Source organism: Narcine bancroftii, chromosome 6 (assembly GCF_036971445.1).
Source record: "Narcine bancroftii isolate sNarBan1 chromosome 6, sNarBan1.hap1, whole genome shotgun sequence".
NCBI lineage: Eukaryota > Metazoa > Chordata > Chondrichthyes > Torpediniformes > Narcinidae > Narcine > Narcine bancroftii.
Window position 1 is genome coordinate 202,680,813 of NC_091474.1, and position 23,048 is coordinate 202,703,860.

Sequence of the window (23,048 nt, forward strand, 5' to 3'; positions counted from 1 at the left end):
TCCAAATAAGGCAAAGATTTACATGCAGCTCTTCCAAACTGACTTACTCAATATAGTGCTCTTGATGTGGCCTCCTCTAAATTAGCACACATAGGGGAACTGTTTTGTAGATCATCTGTTCTCTCTGCACTCCCAGTTGCATGCCATTTCAACTCATCCTTCCCATTCACACACTGACCTGCCCATCTTTGGGCTTCTCTACTGCCAGAGTTAATGTAAAATAGTGGAATAACACCTCAGATTCTGGCATGGCAGATTACAGACCAATGGTATCAGCATTGAATTTTCTGACTGTGTAACAAGTCCCCTCTCTTATAAACTACTTTTGTTTTTATCCCCACCACCATTTTGACTGCTATCCAATCCAGATCTTCCCCTGCCGTTCCATCCTCTTCTCCCATATTTCACCAGTATTATTTCATTCCCTCTCCCCTTCAGTTCCATCTCATCCTCTCTTCCTTCACCTCTTCCCCAGTAGCTTCCATTGTCATATTTTCTACTCATCAGATTCCAGCCTTTGTCTTCACTTATCACTTCCTTCAGCCTCAACTCCTCCAACTTCACCTGAACCATCCTTTTTACTTCCTGCCTCCCTGCTTGGTACCTGCTATCTACCATCCTTCATCCTCCCTAGCTACTGTCACTGTATAACCCCTTCCACCCTGTCCACACCATGGCCATCTCTCCTCTGCATGTTCATACTTTGAGGATTCTGACCCAAAACATTGACCATTCATTTGCTTCCACTGATGCTGTTTAATCCAGAGTTCCTCAAACAGGTTTTTTTGCTCCACATTCCAGCATCTCCAGTCTCTTGTGTCTCCAGTCAAGTATATTGGTGGACAACGTGAAAATACCAATGGAGTTGTATTTCTGTCACAGATTCAGCCTTTGGACTCTGGCCTAAACTACAGTATAGACACTAGTATGACCCATCTCGTGGATGGGTATAAAACCAGTCCTGGGAAAAGAGGACACAGACTTTGTTTTTGTTGATAGTCCCTGAAAACAGGGTCATGGAGTCCAAAGGGTTAAACCTAATGTGGGAGTCTTGTGTTTCCAGCATTCAACTAAATACAGTCAGTAGTTGATCCTGTTGACCTCTTGATAAGTTCTCAATAAAGCAAATTTGGTTAAGTGTAATTCCCATCAAGTAACTTACTAGTGAAGTTGTGGTATCTTCAGTATTGATGCCAAGTTATTCCAATATGCTGAAATCTATGAGATTCTGTTGATTCAATTATTTGCTTGGTCTTACCCCTCTTCTTTGGCCAATAAATAGTAAAATAAACCAGTGTTCTCAGAAGTGCAAACAGGAGAACGAGAAACTGGATTTGGCTTTAAGCTTAAATTTTTTACCAACACAATTGATAAATAAAAGGAAAATTAAATTTTTGCAATCTATTTTGAGAAACTATACAATGAGTATTGTTATTTTCTGAAAGGCAAAAATAATCTGTTTTGCCTTAATGAATTGCAAAATGTGCAAGTAAAATGGCTGAAGCCTAAAAATGTATATTTTTTGAACATGACAGTTTAAAACAAAACAAATGAAATGCTTCAATTTTCAGGAAATATTCTTGAATAAAAGGCTATGTTTATAGATTCGTTTTATTGTATACTAATTCTTTATTGCAGTAAATCAAGTTGGTGCAAATTTTAATAAACTTGGTTAACAGTAAAATTAAACCATAATTTCAGCTATCATATTGTCAATATTAACTTGAAAAGTCCTGAGTTACATTCTTGTTGTAAAACAATAATTATTTCATGATCCAAACATTTGTTTTAACTTAGTCCATCTGCAGGTAATAAATTATCTTGTTTCCTAATATTAAATATTAAAGTCAGAAAAAAATGTTAGTCATCCCATAAATTTTACTTAAATTGCTTAATAGCACCATTTTAATTAACATAATGTTTAAGATTCTAGCTGACCTTGAGATTGGGTAAACTCTTAAATTATTATTTGTCTTTTTGGTGTTCTTTGTGGAAGAAAACAGCTTGGAGCAGTTCCTGTGTTTCAGATGTTTGCTGACAAACCCTTCTGAGTTGCACCGTAAATTCACTTTCATCAAACATGGCTACAAAATGAGAATCTGAGAAAAAAGAAAATGTAATTAGCTGAAGGCCTTTCAAGAAAAAGTGTTTTAAATATTTACTACCCATTTGAATTACTCAAAACTGCTGAATCTGTGAGCAAATTTAAGCTCAGTCTATGTTCCAAGTGGGTCGTGATTACCTTGAACTCTAGAAATAGGTTTGATTTAATTTATAAGCAACTTCAGAGCACAGTTAAGAATCAACCTTGCTGGCCAAGGAGACAACATGCAATTAAACTTCCATAATTTGCTCCCTGACCTCCTGATGGTTCAGCATCTGGCACAGATAATATTTACAGCACTCTCTTCGTCAACCAGTGCTAATTTTCCCATGCATCCTTTTTATTTGTTGGCAACCCAGTTCCTATGCACCATTTACACTTGCCTAATTCATTGGAAAATGTATCATCAAACTTTGCAACATGCTTTTATTAAAGAAGTGAACAAATCAAAATAACTTCAGGAAAATTGCAAATCCGACACCATCAAAGTCCCAAGATTGATCTGATATACTCTGATAATGTAGCAATCTACAGATTATAGTGATACCATTCTCACTGAAATTTTCAAATTGAAATAAAATATGAAAATGTTAATTTTAGATTTCCATTTTACATTAACCTGCAAAAAAGAAACCATTGAGGATTTGTTTACAATCTATCCACCTGTGACATGAGACAGAAATAAATTCTGACACCATAATTGGTGGTGGTGTTGACAGGGAGGATATTGAAGTTTACAACAGAATATTGATCAGTGGGGAAGATGGGCCAAGATTGGCAAATAGAATTGAACTTGACAAGTTGGCAGAGATGAACTAGGCTGAAGGGACTGTTCCATATCACATGACTATAAAGCTTTATGCCATAGATCGAGAATCAGATATCACTGGAATGTACAGCAAATTAAACCTACTGATTCTATTATTACTTGAAGGTGCCAAAGAAAAAAAATTTCCAACAAGCAGTGGTGTACTATTTTGGACAAAAAACAGGAAGGGCGAAAGCTGGTCCTTTTAATCAGATGTCTCAATGACAAATGTAATTAAAATTGAGATTATCTAGTTGGCATCTACAACATAACTTTTCTCCATTAAGTCAAACCTCTTACCTCTGGTATACCCCCCAATCTATGTTCACCAGCTACTTTAGTTTTCAGACTCAAATCTCCTGCACCCTCTGTAATAAGACCTATCTCCTATTTCCAAGTCATCCTACCCTCCTGTCTCAATTACACACTGCTGTGGTCATGATCAGTCAGACATGATTACCATATGTAGACTGTTGACAGCTCCACATTACTCATGCTATGATCCAGATGATCTAACCTATAATCCTGGATGAAGAGTGGTTTTTTTTTTGGACTACTTAATGAAGAAATAAAGCTATTTGGACTTGCTGTACAGGAAAGCAGCTTGGAAGATTAGCTATGATTTTGATGAATGATTGAGGCATCTCAAGGGCCAGCTGCTGCTCCTTGGAACATAACCACACATAACTTGCCCTTCAGCCCATGATGGTGTACTGACCTATGAAAACCTTTATTTATGTGCTCCATGTACCATCTGAATATATTGTTTTAAATGTAAAACTTAACACGAGTTTTGAATTTTTTTTGCTTGGCATTCAACATATTCAATTCTCTCCTCCCTGCCTTTTCATTAATCTCTCCATAAAAATTGTATCTGCTTCCTGCATACCTGTAATTTAAATTGCTGTTCTATTGATGGCTGCATCTTCTATGCCTTGACTTTAAACTCTGGTATACCTTCTCCAAAGATTGTTGCCTCTTCTGTTCAGCCAGTTTCTTAAAACTATCTCTACTGGGGGAGGGGAACCTTGTATTCTTTTTCACCCCAATGAAATATTTGGTTCTGAATTTTCCAGTTACATCGTGATGAATGTGGGCTAAATTTAAACATATAAGAAAAATTTGGATGGTTGGGGTATGGAGGGCAGGTCAGTGGGACTAGGCAAAATAATAGTTCAGCACAGACTAGAAGGGCCAAAGGGCCTGTTTTTTGTGCTGTAATTTTCTATAAACCATAATGACCAAAATGCTGTCTAGAACATTCTTGTGTTTATCATTTGGAGCTTTTAAACTGTCCAGTTTATTTTCAGATCAAAACTAGATGGGTAGAGATTATAGGAACATTGGCTGCCCAGTTTCTTGTATTCATATATTTTATTGCCCATAAAATGCTTTGGGATTTCCTAAGATCTAAAGATGTAAGACTTTTCTGAAGAAACATATCAAAAAAGCAAGAAGGTTTTACTTGTTCACAGGATGGAGACATTTGAAGGAGGCTTTATTTGTTCATACGATGGAGAGATTTAATGTCCATCTCCAATCTCATAAGAATTGATTACTTGGTGGGCTGAGTTCCATATCCTTCAAATGGTAAAAGAAACGGGCTGTAGGTTAATTGGATGGCATGGGCTCATGGGCCAAAAGGGCCTGTTATTTTGTAGTATGTATGGTTTTTATTAAAAATTTGAAAAATTTAATATCTTCCTTGCAGGAATATGATGGGTTTTTACAACAACTCAGGTTTGTCATGGTCCCCAGCACTGCTACGAGCTACTTATTCCAGATTCATTTGAACTAAGGTTAAAACTGATCTAATATGGTTTTCAAAATTAGTTTTTGCAAATGAGGCTCAATTTAGAATCTTTATCAAAGATTTGTGAAGACATGAGAAGATTTTTGACTTTTCAATTTATCTGTGCTATCTACCTGAAAAGATAGTTAAAATTGATTTGATAAATAACTTTAAAAACAAGGTAAGTTTCTCAATTGGGCATAATGGCCCAAAAGTGTGAAGCTTAAGTATGACTTCTTCTCAATGGGTGGCATGGTTGGCCATGGTTAGCACAATGCATTTACAGTGCCACCGATTGGAACCGGGGTTCGAATCACGCACTGTCAGTAAGGAGTTTGTACCTTCTCCCCATGTCTGCGTGGGTTTCCCAGGTGCTTCAGTTTCCTCCCACCATTTGAAGTGTACCAGGGTGTAGGTTAATTGGGTGTAAATTGGGCGGCACGGTCTCGTGGGCTGAAATGACCTGTAAACATGCTGTATGTCTAAATTTAATTTTTTTTTAAAACTAAATTTCAAAGAGACTGACTACAAGTTGACTGAGTTGAAGAATTCCATGAATCAATACAATCTTACTTTCCAATGAGTGAAAAAGATACTGTGGAATGAATAAGAAATTATGTAATTGTTCAATATTCTGGAAGAATGCAATCTGAAGCTGATAAATCAAGTAAAAACTTAGAAATCAACATTAGGAAGATGAAGGTTTGCTGTTTTTCACCTTTATTTAGATTCCGTAATGTTAAAAGGCCCAGGTGTTGAAATCTAATTTCCTGATGCCTGAGGAAATGCAGGATGTAAGCAACAATCTCCTTGGTATGTGGTCTCAACAAGAAGGTGAACATTTCTGTATTGGAGACAAATTTTATGGATTATTATCTACAGTTAATGAGTTCTCTTTTAAAAGGCATTCATGACATTTTAATGATGTATATTACTAGCACTGAAAAAATGACACTAAATAGAGGCTATTAATCAATAATGTAACAGATGTATTCTTGAAATGCCCTTTCCAAATGAAAGATATGAATTTTGAAAACAGTATTCTTGAAAGACTTGTTTAGTTTTTCCTTGAGTAAATTTGATGCTAGATATTTGAGGCACATATCTCAATGGAAAACTAATAAAAGATGTTTTCAATTCCAAAGGCTTGAGGAGGAAAGTTAGTTGTTGATTTACAAATTTGACAAAAGCCCTGGAATTTTCTGTTGATAGAAGTATTTGAATTGCAATTCAAGGTATGATCTGATCAGGATTTCCTTGAACTTGTTCTGCATTCCATTTGCCTTCAATTTTTGGCAGTGAATTTGGTCTCAAGATCTCCATTCGGAACAAATCATTATGGTTTTTGAGCAAAAATGTTTTTATCAAGCATTTCATAGAATAGACTTCAGTGATGGTCGAAATCAGTGGTTTTAAAACTTTTTATTTCCACTCACATACCACCTTCAGTAATCCCTTTCTAATCATGGAGCACCTATGGCATAGGTGGTATGTGAGTGGAAAGAAAAAATTTCAAAACCGCTGGTCTAAATTAAAATTTGTATTTAACCATTAAAATGTCTTGATTATTTTACACCTTACCATCTACCCCAAGGTTGCATATTATACAACCAGCTTGGAATGAGAGATCATTGTTTTCAGCCTGGTTTGTGAGCATTAGAAGATGAACTATTTTGTTCACATCTAATTCTTGTATTATTTGTGTTCTTATTGTTTCTGGAAAAAAAAGGAACAATCTATTCAATAAACTATTGTCAGTTGCTTAATTCAATGTCTATCCAAATTATTTACAATCATATCTCATTCTGAAATCTGCTAATGTTCACTTTGTGCTTTATTGCAAATGCAAATAAGAAAAAAGGATAGAATTTTAAATAGTTTTATCTTTGTTCTAAACACCCTCACTTTAGGGATAAGATTAAATTTCATTGATACTTTTTCAATATATAGGAATATAAATAGGCATTCAATTAGATCAGTGATACCCAAAGTGATTCCCTTTGGGCAGTGGAAAGATCCAAGGGGGCTGTGAGGAAGCTGTGAGGAAAAGGGTGTTTCGAACCTTCAGTCTTATTATTCACTCTGCCGCCAAGTTTAATGAAGAAGCCAGTGCAATAATTTTCTGGGGTCGCAGTCTCTGGAAGGGCTGTCAGTTGCCATGACCAGACTCGGGGTGGCATTAGTGAGCAAAATAAACGGCGACAAGGTGTTCTCGCAAGAGCTGGTCGCGAAGGCTGCCATGATGCACTGGCGTCACTACCCCCCCCAAACTCAGTGCTGCCACCACCCCACCCGCTTAGTGCCACCAACACCACCCCCCCCCACTTTCTCGGTGCCATGGTCATCCCATCTCAGCACCACCGTCACCCTCCCCTACCCCCACTCAGCACTTGGGATGTGGCCTGGCAGCCCAAAAGAGTTTGGGAACCACTAAATTAGATCAGTCTTCAGTATAGAATCATACTATGCAGCACAGAGACAAACCATGTACAGTTTGTTGCCAATGTTTTCCAACATTTTATGCTTTAATTTATTTGTACCGTTTAATACAATTAAGTTACACATTCCACAGATCATTTCAGCAATCTATTCAATTTCTGCTATTGGCTGTAACATAGATTACATCATGACTGTTTTCTTTCCTAATTATAATTAAAAACAATTCTAATGGCTTTACTTGTTAATGTTCACTTTAATCTAAACTTAATGTTGTAAATAATGGCAGTTTTGAAGATCTTTTTGACAACATTAAATGCTGAAAGTTCAAGAAGGAGACATTACAACTTCCTGATGATTAAACAGCTGCACAAAAATCAATGGATTAAATAATATTCTCACCATGCTTTGAAAGCTCAGCAATGCAAGCTGCAACATGAAGCAAGGATTCCGAATCAATGCTGAAGTAATTCAGGACCTGAAGCAGTGCAACAGCACATTGACTGTCAACGATAGCCTGAAAAATACAAAAATGAAGACTTTCATGAATCAAAACCTTGGGCATTGGGTTCCACCGCATAATTTTCAATGAGTTGCTAACATTTAATGCTTGAACTGAAGGAACCAGGTGCCAGTAAAAAGAGGCTGAGGATGTTCTTAGTGTGTTTTGACTAATATAAAATAATTTTTTGGTTATGATTAGAAAGAAAAGAAGCTCTTGATGTAGTCAGGCTGGGGTTTAATGATGTTACCATTGAAGTGGGGTGCTGAAAGTACATTCATGGTTCTACCTCACAAACTTGCGAGATCAGAAACAGCCTATCCAAGGTGGAGAACAGTGAGTTGTTTGTGGAGTTTGGGATTTTGAAGGAATATCTGAGGTAGTCATTAAGTCGTCAATAAAACAAACCATCTGTTGCAAAGTTATTTTACAAGTTTAGGAGGGACCTAACAGGAATGCTCCAAATCTGAAACCACCTGTATGGCCAGCGGATGCTCTCTCAAATAACTATTTAGCAACATTAAGCATGTAAACATGAGTAGGATGCATTAGTTAACGTGCTCCTCTGCAATTAAGTATCTTTAAATTTCAGCAAACACCTCAGCTAGGACCTGTCAACTCACTCTTAGATTGCTACTGAAACTGTACCTCGATGATATCTAAATGTGCAGGAAGTTTAGAGTCTATCAGTGAGGGGAGTTCACTTTTACTCGACGATACTTATCAGCAGCTTGTCTCAAAACCAATGTTCAAATTGTCATGTCGAGTATGAAATCAGAATTTCTTGTTTTCTCCTTCCTGCATCACATGTTACTTATAATTGAGTGACTGTACTTGTTTCTGATTCCTCCTAATATTAGCCATAAAAGAGATTCACAATTTTTCCTTATTTTCCCCACTGCTGTACCAATACCCCCACTTCATCCCATGTTCCACAATCCCCAGGCAACACTTCTCATGCAGAAGAAGCAAAGAAAGTTTCCAGAGTGATGGACAGCTCCTAAAGTCATAGTTAGTTGTACATCATAGACAGATCATTCAGCCCCTCTACATCTCTGGTGATTATCAAAGTACCTGTTTATACTAATCTTATTTACAACACTTGGCCAACAATACCACGGTAGTGAGTTGTCTAAATGAAGGGAGATTGAAAACTTAGCCAAATGGTGTGCCAGCAACAACCTTGCACTCAATGTCTCAAAAACCAAGGAGCTGATTGTTGACCTCAGGAAAGGAAAGCCAGAGGTGTACAACCTCTGATCATTGGGGGACCAGAGGTGCAGAGGGTGAGCAAATTTATGTTCTTGGGAGACATTATCTCAAAGAATCTTTCCTGGACCCAACACACCAAACATGAAGAAAGCACATCAGCACCTCTACTTCCTCAGGAGTTTTCGGAGGTTTGGTATGACATCAGAAACCCTGAGAATTTTCTAAGACGTGTGGTGGAAAGTGTGCTGACCAGCTGTATCATGGTCTGGTATGGAAACATCAATGCCCCTGAGAGTAAAGCCCTCCAAAAGGTAGTGGACACAACCCAGGACATCAAAGGCAAAACCCTCTCCACTATTGAGAACGCTGCCATCAGAGACCAACAGCAATAATCAAAGACCTTCACCACATAGCACACGCTCTGTTCTCACTGCTGCACCTCCAGGTTCAGGAACAGCTGTTACCCCTCCACCATCAGACTCCTCAACAACAAACTCATTCAGATACTCATCTAATGAGTCTTATGTGTGCACTTTATTGATTTTCTTTTTGTTCTCTCGGTATTGCAGTCAGTTTTTCTACATCCATTATATCTGTTTATAGTTCTTTGATTATGTTTTACCTGTGTTCCGTTTATTTTTTTGCACTACCAATTGGGGTAATTCTGCTGTGCCTGCAGGAAAAAGGAATCTCAGGGATGTATGTGATGTCATGTATTTACTCTGACAATAAATCTATAATCTGCCCATTTATCTTTTGGTGATGCTAATGCTAATCTAAATACATAAATGCTGTGAACGTACCTCCCTGCACCACACTCAGACAGTGCATTTTGTATTCCAACTTCCCTCTGGTGAGAAATTACTTCCTCAGATCCCCTCTACCCTTTTATACCCTTCACCCTAAAGCTATGCCTCTAGTTTCAGATATATCTGCAAGAGGGAATTGTTTCCTATCTACCTTTTCTACACCTCCCATTATTTAGTATTCCGCCACAATTCTAGACTCTTGGAACTGAACTGCTCCATCCCAGGCAACATATTTGTGAATTTCCTCTGCATTGTCTCCAGTGTCCTCACATCCTTCCTTTAGTGTGCCATCAGAAATGTACACAACACTCCATCTGAGACTAACCAAATCTTTATAAAGTTGCATCATGCCACCCCCAACCCCCCACTCCCGCTCTTATATTCTCAACTCCGACAAAACAATGGACTTCCACCTTAAGGAATCCTTGGAATTATACACCAACGTTCCTTAATATTTTACAGGGGCCTTATTCACCATATTTTCCACTCTTATTAATCTCTAACTTCATTATTCTACTCATTTTACCAACTGATCAATATCATTCTGCAGCCTTATGATAATCCTCACAATATACACCACCATTTATTTTATGTGCCACCTGCAAACTTACAAATTATATTTCCTACCATCTAAATAGTTCATGCATTCAGTAAACAGCAAGGGTCCCAGCGTCATTCCCTGTGGCATAACACTGACTTCCAATCACAAAAGCATTCCTCTACCATCACTCTGTACCTCCTATTACCAAGCTAATTTTGGATCTAATCTGCTCATTTGCTTTGGATCCCATGGGCTTCATCCAACTTATACAACCAGTTACCCATGTGGGACTTTTGTCAAAGGTCTTTGTAAAGACATGCAGATTACATCAACCCCAGTGCCTTCATTAATACATTGTGTTACTTGTTATTGCCCTCTGATAACTTTCACTGATACTCTAACAGACTCTAACCAAGCCTTAATTTATTTAAGGGATCTTATTTATTTATATCACACTATTTTCTCTGGCCTGCTCAATATTTGAGTCCTCCTTCCAGGTGCTGTATAAATTGATGAATTTCTTTCTTTCTCAATCCTTTTTATTGGTTTTTATAATAAAAAACAGTACAGTGAACGAAACTGAAAATACAATATCACGTATGTATATATATCAAGTTAAAACTCAGTCTCCCCTCCACTACACTGGGTGAAGACAGAAAAAACGTCAAAAATATTGTGTAAGTATGTGTGTTCGTGTATATATATTTTATATATATTTATATATATTAAAAAACACTAACCAAAACCAAACATCTGAGCATCTTATCCTGAGGGTTACATATAATTTCAGGGTTTTGATTCATACTGTAAATCAAAAAAACAAAGTTATCAGCAAGAGATCCAGCTCCTAAAATGGTAGATATGCTGTGGAAAACATGGGAAATTGACCTGCATCCAACACAGGTTCATCTGAACTGATGACGTCACTGATGATGTCACTTTTGTCCATGTGGCAGAAGCAGTGATGTATATAACCCCAGCATGCAAGCCTGGAGGTGTTAGTCTTGCACGAGACTCCACAGCATGTACCCCGGCTTCCCAGAGTATACTTCAACTTGACATCGTGTACACAGATATCTATAGTAGCTCAGTATAGAATACTTTGCTACATTGGTGACCCCAACATAAAAAAATGTTTCTTCGATGCATGCAGTGGCTCTGAAACTGCCAATGTTTTGGACTTCACAACCATGTGTATGGTTCCAGTTGAGGCTGACAACATCTGATTCCACGTGGTACTACTATGGGCTTTGGATCAAGAGACAGCATGCCGAGTTTCTGATTTTCGGCAGCAGCTTCCAGAGGAGAGTAAGTGTATGGTGCTCAAGAGTCTGCTCATCCATACCTTTGACCTCTCACGATGTGAGCAAGCGGCCAGTTTACTTCAGTTTACTTCACTTGGGGGACAGGACTCCTTCTGCGTTCATGAATGGCACGAGCAGAAGGGCATAGCCCTGCCTCATGTTTGAGGAGCTTTTCTTGAAGCAGTTGCCAGAAAATATCCACATGCTGCTGACCAATGAGGATTTCAGTGACTCACAGAGAGTCATCGTCAGTGCTGACATTCTACGACATTCTACAGGTCACCAGATCCCACTCACAGCAGCAGGACTATGTAACTCCAACATTAGACTGGCAGCAGGGTCAATCAAATCTATTATCAGATCGCCAATCGGCCAGTAGACAACGGGACGAAGATAGCACCCATTGGTGTTTCTACCGTCAATGATGGGGCACAGAAGAACACCTCCCTGCGCATTTCAGGGAAACACCAGGGTCAACCATTGTTAATGGCTGCAGCGGCTGGCCATTGAGACAACCTTTTATATGTCTGGGATAGACATTCCGGCCAGAGTTTCTAGGTGGATACAGGGGCTGAGATCAGCGTGCTTCTCCCTTTGGGGCATACCACACGTAACAGAAACCCAGGCCATCACTGAAAGCTGCAAACTGTAGTACCTATACTATCTAGACATTTGACACGTGTTGCATTCTGCATCAGTTCGGTGATACTAAGTTCACGTGGACATTCACATTGGCTATGGTCGCACAACTACAACTGGGAGCTGATTTTCTCAGAGCACATGGCCTGCTGGTTGATCTAGAGCAGGGGTGTCAAACTCAAATTCACGGAGGGCCAAAATTAAAAACTTGGACTAAGTCGAGGGCCGAACTAAATATTTATTGAAAATGTTCAACAACATCTGCATGTTTTCTCTTCTTTCAACATATGTAATGTTAAACTTTAGAATATAACTTTAGGAGGATAATGTTACAGGTCAGGAGTAGGTAGCTCAAGTTCACCCTTTGCTTGACCTGAGGGAAACGTATTTAGTCCTTGTCGAGATGTAGTCAGCATTCACAGGCTGTGTCCAATTTAGCCTGCATCAGGACTCAGCATTTCCTGCTCACTCCTCAGGCTCTAGGCCTCTATTCACCCTCAACCCATCATCCCTCTACCTGACCAGTCCTTTACCCAACCTCTACTCACCCCTCAATCCACTCGCTCTGCCTCTACCCACCCCATCCTATACACGCCCCTCTACTGCCTCTTCCCTCAACCTGTTCCTCCCTATACCCGTCTCTCACCCTCTAATCACCCCTCCCCTACTCACCCTGCCCCTCCCCTTTTACCTCTTCCCTATCCACCCCTCCTTCTACTCATCCCTCCCTCTAACTGCCCCTCGCACCACCATAACTTCCCCTGCCCATTACTCCTCACCTACACCCTCTGCCCACCCCTGCTTACCCACCCACTCAGGCCCAGCGCGTTGCCGATCAGCCTTTGCGGACAGCCACCATCTCTCTCTTCATGTGCAGGGCCGAACCAGCCGTCCCTGGGGTCAGCGCGGGTGCAAGCGCTGAAGGACGTGGCGACCGGGAGAAGTGCGCTCGCGCTGTGGAAGGGCCGTCCGGTGCCAGTCGCGCGGGGCTCGCGCTGCCCGAGGGCCGTGCGCAGCCTGCCATGCCCGTCGCGCCGACAGGAAATCACAGGCGCTCGCCCATCCGCCGCACCGCTCGACAGGTGGGAGAAGTGACTGGTTGTGCGGGGAGCCTTCCAACTGGCTTGCCGGCTGATGACATCGACAGACTTCTCGTGTTACAATTTCTCGTATTACAATGGGGAAGGATGTGCAATGAAGGGGGAGGATGGTGGGGGTGACATTACCAAAAAACAGCATCGGCTCTCGCTGCAGGGCGGGCCACCTCTAATACATTTTTGAAATGATCTTGCAGGCCAAATATAATTATATCGTGGGCCAAATTTGGCCTGCGGGCCAGAGTTTGACATGTGTGATCTAGAGGGACGAAGGCTTGTTCATACCAACACTTTCCAGACCTTCACCCTAGGTGAGGCCAAGCTGCCAGCCCCGAATTTAGACTCCATTACTCTTTCCCCACAATAATTATGCCACAATGCTGGAGCTTACAGGCTCCCTCCAGATAAACTGTCTGGCCAAAGAGGAGTTTGAAAGGGTGGAGGACATGGGTATTGTACAATGGTAGCTCTTGGGCCTCCCCACTCCACGTGGTACCTAAGGCCACAGGCAGATGGAAACCCTGTAGTGATTTCCACAGGTTGAACAAGGTTACCGTACTGGATTGCTACCTGGTACAGCATTTACAGGACTTCATATCCAACCTTTAGGAAGCCCACATCTTTTTCAAGATGGACCTTGTCTAGGGTATCATCAGATCCCGGTCCACCCAGATGATATTCCAAGAACGGCTATTATTACACCCTTTGGCCTTTTTGAATTCAGAACGATGCCTTTTGGGCTCAAGAATTCTGCGCAGACTTTCCAACATTTAATGGACAGAGTGGGAGCGATCTCAACTTTACCTTCATATACCTAGACGACATACCTATTGCTAGCCAGATTCATCAGGAACATCTGTCCCACCTGCGCAATCTTTTCACTCATTTGAATGAGTTTGGGGTGACCATCAACCCAGCCAAGTGTCAATTTGGGTTAGCGACCATCGACTTTCTGGGCCATAGAATCGACAAACATGGAGCAAAGCCACTACCAGTAAAGGTCGAGGTGATCTGGGCCTTCGCTAAGCCCAGCACAGTTAAAGGCCTCCAGGAGTACGTTGGAATGGTGAACTTTTATTGCCGGTTTCTACCATCAGCAGCTCACATCATGCGCTCCCTCTTTGCCCAGGTGTCAGGCAAAGCAAGAGATGTCACTTGGGATGAAGAATCATCGGCAGGATTTAAGAATGCCAAGAAAGCACTGGCTAATGTTCCATTGCTGATCTACCCAAGAACAGATGTCCTGACAGAGGATGAGTCCAGTACTACAGTAGGAGGGGGTGCTTGAACAGTACATTGATGGGCAATGGAAACCATTGGCTTTCTTTAGCAAGCACCTAAGGCCATCAGAACTCAAGTACAATGTTTTTGATTGAGAATTGTTGACACTGTACCTAGCTATCAGACATTTCAAGTGCTTTCTAGAAGGGAGGCATTTCACAGCTTTTACGGACCACAAGCCACTTAAACTTGCCTTCACTAAGGTATCAGATCCATGGTTGGCTCATCAACAGAGACATTTATCATATATTTCTGAGTTCACAATGGCAATCGAACACATCTCAGTAAAGGCCAACATAGTGCCAGATGCACTGTCTCACCAGGCCATACAATCTGTGCAGACCTTAGCCCAAAGGGTGGACTATGGTGCACTCGCAAAAGTGCAACAGGCAGATGAAGAAATTCCATGTTATGGAACAACAGACTCAAACCTGCAGCTGGAAGAAATCCCGGTAGCCCGGGAGAGCTCAAACTCCTGTGTGACGTATCTGCAGGTCGTCCTTACCCAATCGTTCTGGAGGCGGCAGGTATTTGGCGTAATACACGGGTTGGCACATGCATCGAACAGAATGACTGTCTGGAATGATAGCCAACAGATTTGTGTGGCATGGCCTTCAAAAGTAGGTCAACAATTGGATGAAGACATGTACTCATTGCCAGACGTCCAAAATCCAGCAACACACGAAAACCCTACTACAATCTTTTGAGCTGATGTATCGGAGGTTTGACAACACATGGACATTGTAGGACCCCTACCGGTGTCACGTGGTTTCCGTTTTCTTCTCACCATAGTGGATCGGGCCATGTGGTGGTCAGAGGTGGTTCCACTTGCAGACATGACTATCGACACCTGCAACAGGGCCATCATTTCTGTCTGGATAGCACATTTTGATCTGCCAACACCCAACACGTCTGACAAGGGTGCCCAATTCACGTAAAGCCTTTGGCAGCAATGACCACTCTGCATGGAACCAAGTTGCACCCCACAACTCTGTACCACCCACAATCCAATGGACTAGAAAGGTTCCACAGGCATTTGAAATTGGCCCTTATGGCGCATCTGCTGGGACCTAACTGGGTCCACGAATTGCTGTGGGTACTCTTGGGCATACAAACCGCACCCAAGAACGATATAGGTGCCTCATCAGCAGAGCTGATCTTCGGTGCGCTCCTGATGGTCCCAGGAGAATTTGTATCAGACTAACGAGGACAGGAGGAGATGCCCGCAGTAGTCCTAAGCAAGCTCTGCAAGAAGCTCAGTTCTTTAGCACCCATACCATCATCTCAACATGGCCAGGCCAGGTCCTATATACGACAGAACTTGCAGGACTGAAAGGAGTACACCAAGCATCGTTCCAGCATCTGTATGAGGGTCCCTTCAAGGTACTAAGATGCAATGGTTTGATGTACATTTTCGACATTGGGGGCAAAGAGGAAGCTTTTCCAATTGACTACCTCAAACCTGCCTATTTGGATCTGGATGGACCAGTTGGAAGAGAGGAAGGCTGCCCAAACAAAAAAAAAGTACAGATTTTGAGGATCTGCAGTAGGATTGCCAGTTCCATGGAGGGGGGTGGGGAGTGGGTCATGTGGCGACCTATTTACCAGCAAGCGAACCGGTTCTCAAAATGTTGGCAGTGCGTGGAAAACATCAGAGATTGACCTGCATCCAGCACAGGTTTTTATCTGAGCTGATGATGTCACTGATGACATCACTTCCTGTCCATGTGGCAGAAGCAGTAATGTATGCGAGCCAGGAGGTGCCAGTCTTGCACTAGACTACACATCATGTACATTGACTTCCCAGTGTATATATCAACTTGACATATATCTCATCTGGAAGAGTGAGTACATTTAATCACATTAAAAACGTTTATATCAAAAGAAAATAAGACATAAAAGGTTGCCATGTATCTTCAAATCTCACTGATGAAATGAACACATAATATCTATTTTTTGCTGAACTTAAACAGGACATAATATGAGAGAAACACTGTTGGAAGTCTAGTTTTTCCATTTGAATAAGATGGCTTTTCTAGCCAACAATTTAGAGATGGCCAAAACCTAAAATTGGTGAATTTAATATTAAAATAGAATATATAGATTATTTCCTGATTGAATTTGCAATTTCCTCCATGGAAAAATTCAATGACTGGAACTCACCTGTTGAGTCTCACTTGTTGCTAATTTATGGATAATAGTTGCAGCAAGATAACTAATTCCAGGACTTGCTCTGTGAACTAATAGTAACTTTCCTAAGGTATGCAAGATATTTTCTGACACAATGGCATCCTGTGAACAAAATAAAACTTTTAATCAGTGAAACAATGACAGAAACAAAATTGCATTATCCACACTTAACAATATCCTTGTTTTAAAGTTTTAGTCAATCTCCCAAATGTTTTTGACAATTTATCAGCATGTATCAGGTAAATGTGAAATAAAATTAATTTTAGAGCTGACTTGTTACACATTCTTTATCCAAGATAAAATGTAACTTCCCATTTATCTTGCCAACTCACAACTTGAAGCAACTGAATTTTTTTATGGACTTGCAGGAATAATGTGAAATTAAACTTTATCTTGAATAAAAAATATGATCAACAATTGTACCAATTATTTTGTAAAATTATTTTTATTGCCTCCAATAATTTTCAAATTATCAGTCCAAATTAAACACTTCCAAAATGTACATAGGTGAGCAATTTTTTTTGTTTCTCTAAAATTATATAATTTTTTTTAACTTTGAATCCTGAAAATCTTCAAAATAAAGCATCTCTTACCATGTTGGATTGATTCTCCGATAAGGTTTTGAGTAAACCCAGTGCTGCTTCATTTCCATTTTCATTGGAGAACTTCAGTAATTCACGCAGTTGAGCCAAACAGTTCCTTGCCACAATGTCTGTTTGGATGTCTTCTGTGGTAAGGAAAAAGATTATCTGTTCATTCTCATATTTTATATTTTTCCTCCAAATGTTGGATGGGATCACATGAAAATACTAGGCTTGATGCCTATCATGGACCAGGTTAGCCAATTTCTACCAGTTGGCAGTGGGAGAACTGCAACAATGCAAAGATAATCTCACTAAAAATTTATGCTTATTTTCAAAAGTTGGAACTAAATCAACATGTAATGTGGAGAGCATATCACATTGCAGGTCAGTATCATGGCCTACATTTCCATGTAGATGTTGTTTTAAAGTATGAAGTTATATGCATCAATAAAGTACTATAACTTTTTTAAATTTAGGCATACACACAGCCCATGAGCCCATGCCACCCAAATATCCCAATCAATCTACAACTCCTGTACATTTTTGAAAGGTGGGAGGAAACCGGGACACCCAGAGGAAACACGCGTAGACACGGGGAGAATGTACAAACTCCTTACAGCCAGCGCCGGATTTGAACCTGGGTCGCTGGTGCTGTAATAGTGTGGTACTAACCACTACAATAACCATGTTGTACTTTTTTGATAAGATCCATAGGTTTATATTATTCACCAATATAACATATAAATACACAGCTTTTTTTAAAACAATATGGAAAGACATATTACTAATTAGGAAAGACAGCTGATACATTTCCCAGAAACTATCACTCAATTCCTGTATCCTGTTTGACTTGAAGGCAGGTTGTTCCATTTAATAGTTCTTCATGAGCTGCAGAAAGTTTGGGATTACTATTCAGAATTTTTAATTGACCTTTCTCGGAAATGTGAGGTTATTTTCCTGTGATCACGATGCATTTTGAATACAATTAAAGCAAATATTATAAGTAATCTCATAAATATCAAAATTACACTGAAAATGGACATTACAGAATCCATATGCCTTTGATTCGCAAAGCTATTTTACTATTTCAACCATGATATCTCATTGTAAAGCATATATGTTAATGAGCAGAGTTGGACATGTGAGCCATGAGGAACTCAAAGTATAATAGCCTCTTGAACTTTGTATTCTTGATGAAATAAAGAAAATAATCCTCATAGACTTGGCAACTAATGATCATTGTTTTTAATCAATATTATTTAAGTTATACTATTTCCCATTTTAAAAAATAGCAACAAATTTCATATTTTACAATTTTTACAAATTTAACATGACGTCTATTTTTAATATTCCTGTCATGGTATTGCTGTTCTTTTGTGAACAACAGATTCAGCAGAGAATATTGGATATCATCCACATCTGGACTTGGTGGTGCTATCTCACTGTGTCTCTTATCAGAATTTTAAATTTAATTCTTCATGAATAATATTGGGACATAGTCTTTACCTATTCTCTTCCAAGATCCGTTTCTTGAATGCCTCCTTTTCTGTGCAAACTGATGTGAATAAACATTCAAATTAGGAACAAAGGATTCTTTCAGTCCGCTCTGCCATTCATTAAGATTGTGGTCGCTTTGATTTTTTTTAACATCAACTCCACATTCCCACTACACACGGCACCATTTCAGCTCCTTGAGAGCTTTTAAAAATAGTCAAAGAGATTTCGCCATGCTTTGAGGAAGAGTTCTATGGAATAAAGATGCTCTGAAAGAGGGGGTAAAAAAATGCCTCATCTGTGTCATGTGACTACTTATCTCTGCATTTCAACCAAGTGTAGAAAGTTCAAGAGGCAGTAATCTGAGTACTATGGACTTTGTTAAATATTAAAAACTCAGTGAACACATGTATATTACAATGATCTCTGATCTTTAAACAATGATTCCCAGTTCTAGATTCTCCCTTGAAAGACAAACATCTTGCCCACACATAACCTGTCATTACCCTTCAGCATCATGTGGTTTCAAAATTAAGTCATCTCTCACACTTCCAATGGAGCATCTTAGCTTGTTGAACTTCACTTCACAAGACAGCTTGCCCAGTCAACTAAATCTCTTCTGAACTGCTTCCAACATTTTTCATCCTTCTTTAAATGAGGAGACCGAATATGGTCACAATACTCCAGATGCCGCTTCACCAAATGCTATATATATGTAAATGAAGTATAACCTCCATAAACAATCACATTCTGATAGCTTTCCTAATTATTTGAAATACCTGCATGCTAGACTTTGGCAAATCATGCAATGAAACACCCAGTTCAAGCTATATCTCAGAGGTCTGTAATTTCTCTCTATTGAGACAATATTCCCATTTATTTTTCCCATTCAAAGATTCCTCATTTGAACTTTGTTCAAACTGAAATGATATAAACTGTGAACCATTATCTAATATCCAGAAGCCACTGCCTTTTGGAAGTAGTTCTTCCATAATCTTGTTTAGCAAATCCTTTGGTGTAATAACCCTGAGTCACTATTTTATGCAACCTTGATTAGTGCATTATCTACAAGGGCTGCAATAAAATTACTTTATGTTTTCATTTGTCTGACTCATTTGGCTCAAAATTCTTTATTAGCATAATTTATTTTCACAGCTACAATCCTTTACCTTTGATGTGTTTATTGAGGATATTTTTGTAAGGTTAACCTGTCAAGGGGTATACCAAAGGTCTCTGTTTGAATGCACTATATCAGTGGTATTCAAACTGCCCCTCTAAACTCACATAGGATTACTTAAATTGGCATGTGAGTGGAATGAAAGGTTTGAAAACCACTTTTTTAATCGTATCTAATTGACTCGTTATGTTCATGGTATCATAACTCCAAAGGAAATGGACCAATGACAATTTTTCTCATACAAATATTTTAGTAATAATGGGGTCTAGAGCAGTGGTCTAACCTTCCCTTCCCACTCACATACCACCTTAAGCAATCCCTTACTAATCACAGAACACCTATGGTAGAGGGATTACTTAAGGTGGAATGGGAGTTTAGGAGAGCAGTTTGAAAAATCACTGTGTCATTTTCAATCTTTTTACTGCTATGGCCCATTAGGACTCGCTCAAAGTTTATGGTTCCCCCTTCCTTGTGAAGAAATCAAGCTTTGGTTTCTTCCATATTTCTCTCTTACCAACTACATTAAAAAATATATATTTACAGTACTTTGTGAGTTAAAAAGAAATCAAGGCTTTTCCTAAAATGCTGCTCAATACTCTTGAAAAATCATGCTCCAATTGCAGGTCAAACAGCATCAATGGGAGAAAAATAATGGTCAAAGTTTCCAGCCAGAACCCTTCATCAAGTCTTGATGTGTTTTGCTGTAGGGTTCCAGCTGGAAACATTGGTCATCTTTTTCTCCCACTGATGCTGTTCAACTCACTGAGTTCCCCCAGCAGATTGATTTTTGCTCCAGATTGCAGCATCTGCAGTTCCTTGAGTCCCCATCCACCTTTTGCTGATCTTCACCACAAAGTTTGTCTTACTTTAATAGCCGATGAATTGGTGTCAACACTGCAAGAGGAATGGCTAGAATATACTAAAATCATGAATTTTACCTGGAAATTATTTTTTGGGGTGGGGGTGGGGGGTGTTTTACACCTCTGATGATACCCTCATAAGAAATAGAAGGATGAGGCCATGTGGCCCCTTAGCCTACCCAGCAGTTAGTGTCTGAGGCTCTACAGCTCTTAAATTAAATTTAAGCATGATAACAGGCCATTTCAGCCCATAAGGACATGCTGCTCAATTATAGCCAATTAATCTACAATTCCCAATACATTTTGAATGGTGGGAGGAAACTGGAGTCCCCAGGGAAAATCCACACAGACATGGGGAGAATGTACCAACTCCTTACAGACAGCATGGGATTCAAACCCCAGTCCCGATTGCTGGCACTTTAACAGTGTTGCGCTAACTGCTACGCCAACTGTGCCGTCCACAGAAAATTCCAGATATTCTCTGGGGGAGGAGATTTCTTCTCCTTTCTGTCCATAATGGTCAACCCTTATTTTTGAGACTGTGATCCCTGGTGCTGGACACCCCAATTTTGTTCTAAGCAGCACCTTTTCATTAATTCGCAAAAAAAATCACTCACTTCTGCACAGAGTTTACTTTAAATGACATTGTGTTGATAAAGTCTTTGGAGCACTTCCTCAAAAGTGCAAAGGAAGTGAAGGTTAGACCATTGCTCTAGACCTAATTATTACTAAAATATAAAATGTGGTGATTCCAATTGGGATGTTGACCAGATAGCACAGAAAATGCTGGATCTTTTATCTCTTGGAATAACTTTGGTAATGTTTTTATCCCATTAGATAATTATTGAGCACTACAGCACAGTAACAGGCTCTTCAGTCCATCTAGTTCATGATGAACTATTAAATTTGCCTTGGCCCATCAACCTGCACCTGGGCCATAGACTTCTCATCCACATACCTAATCAAACGCACATCCTCCTGCCAGCTTATTGTACACTCTCACCATCCTTTGAGTGGAGGTTCCCTTCAAAGTTCCCCTTACACATTTCACTCTTAACATGTGTCCTCTAGTTCTCATTTCAGTGGCAAATAAAACCTGTTTGCATCTAATTTTGTACACTACTATCAAATCTCCTCTCATTCTTTGACATTACTGAGAATAAAGTCCTAACCTTTTCAACTTTTCCCTATAACTCATCTCCTATTTTTCCAGCTCTACCATCATTCCTGACAATGCATTCCAGGTTCTCACAATTCTCTGCATAAAAAACTTTCCTCTCTTCACATTGTACAAATGTCCTCTGGTGTTTGCAACTCCTGCCCTGGGAAATAGGTGCTGACTGTCTACCTTGTAGACCTCTATTAAGTCACCTCTTATCCTTCTTTACACCAAAGAGAAGAGCCCTGACACTGCTAACCTTGTCTCATAATACACATTCTCAAATCCAGGCAACATCCTGGTAAATCTCCTCTGCATTCTCTCCATAGCTTCTACATCTTTTCTGTTATGAGGCAACCAGAACTGAACACAATATTCTGTCTGGTCTCACCATAAATTTATAGACCTGCAACATTACCTCACGACTCCTGAACTCAATCCCCTGACTGATGAAGCCCAGCATACCATCGACCTTCTTAACTGTTTCATAAACATAATCTTGTTCTTGCAACTCTCCCAAATGAACAGAAATACATTTGTGAATTTTCAGTGTGGTATTTATGATTTAATAAATCTGAATTGATCAACTGAGAAGCTTTCAATTGTGTTGTCAAGGCACGAGCAAAAGCATAACGTGGACACAATGTTCTCTTTTAATCGATGTAATTAGAGGAAAGGCAAGACTGGGGAACCACGCGGAAATAAAAATATACATTTAATAATATTATATGAAAGTAGATTGCATCTTACGCCGATGCCTGATTTTACCCAGCTGTTTTTCATCTCCAGTTATTTCACTTTTTATGGGTTATATTATATTTTATATTATATATAAATATGTCTTTTAAAGAGATAGATTGTGGGGGGTTTAGTGTAGGTCACCACAAATAAAAGTAACACTTCACATCTCATTTAAAATGCAAGAGCTTTGCTGAAGCCAGACATTCAGGCACCAGTGGTTTTGCAAAAGATAATAGAACTGCTTTCGAAGGAATTTCAAAAGCGGGTGCAAATAGAGAGTCTAGGCTCAAGTGCTGATAAATATCTTTCAAGGATTGG

General features: G+C 39.7%; 1 protein-coding gene across 3 annotated transcripts in view; it reads right to left on the minus strand.

Moving 5' to 3' along the window:
* Positions 1–1,619: 1,619 nt before the first annotated feature.
* The window catches only part of LOC138737731 (uncharacterized), a 70,436-nt gene continuing 49,007 nt past the window's right edge, over positions 1,620–23,048 (minus strand). For all 3 annotated transcript variants that reach the window (XM_069888332.1, XM_069888330.1, XM_069888331.1), the window contains 6 exons: positions 17,309–17,442; positions 16,689–16,817; positions 7,543–7,657; positions 6,286–6,420; positions 5,423–5,548; positions 1,620–2,099 (listed from right to left, as the gene is read on the minus strand). In XM_069888332.1, the coding sequence (XP_069744433.1) occupies positions 1,966–2,099; positions 5,423–5,548; positions 6,286–6,420; positions 7,543–7,657; positions 16,689–16,817; positions 17,309–17,442 (773 nt within the window). In that variant the 3' untranslated portion in view covers positions 1,620–1,965. The remainder of the gene's footprint in view (positions 2,100–5,422; positions 5,549–6,285; positions 6,421–7,542; positions 7,658–16,688; positions 16,818–17,308; positions 17,443–23,048) is intronic.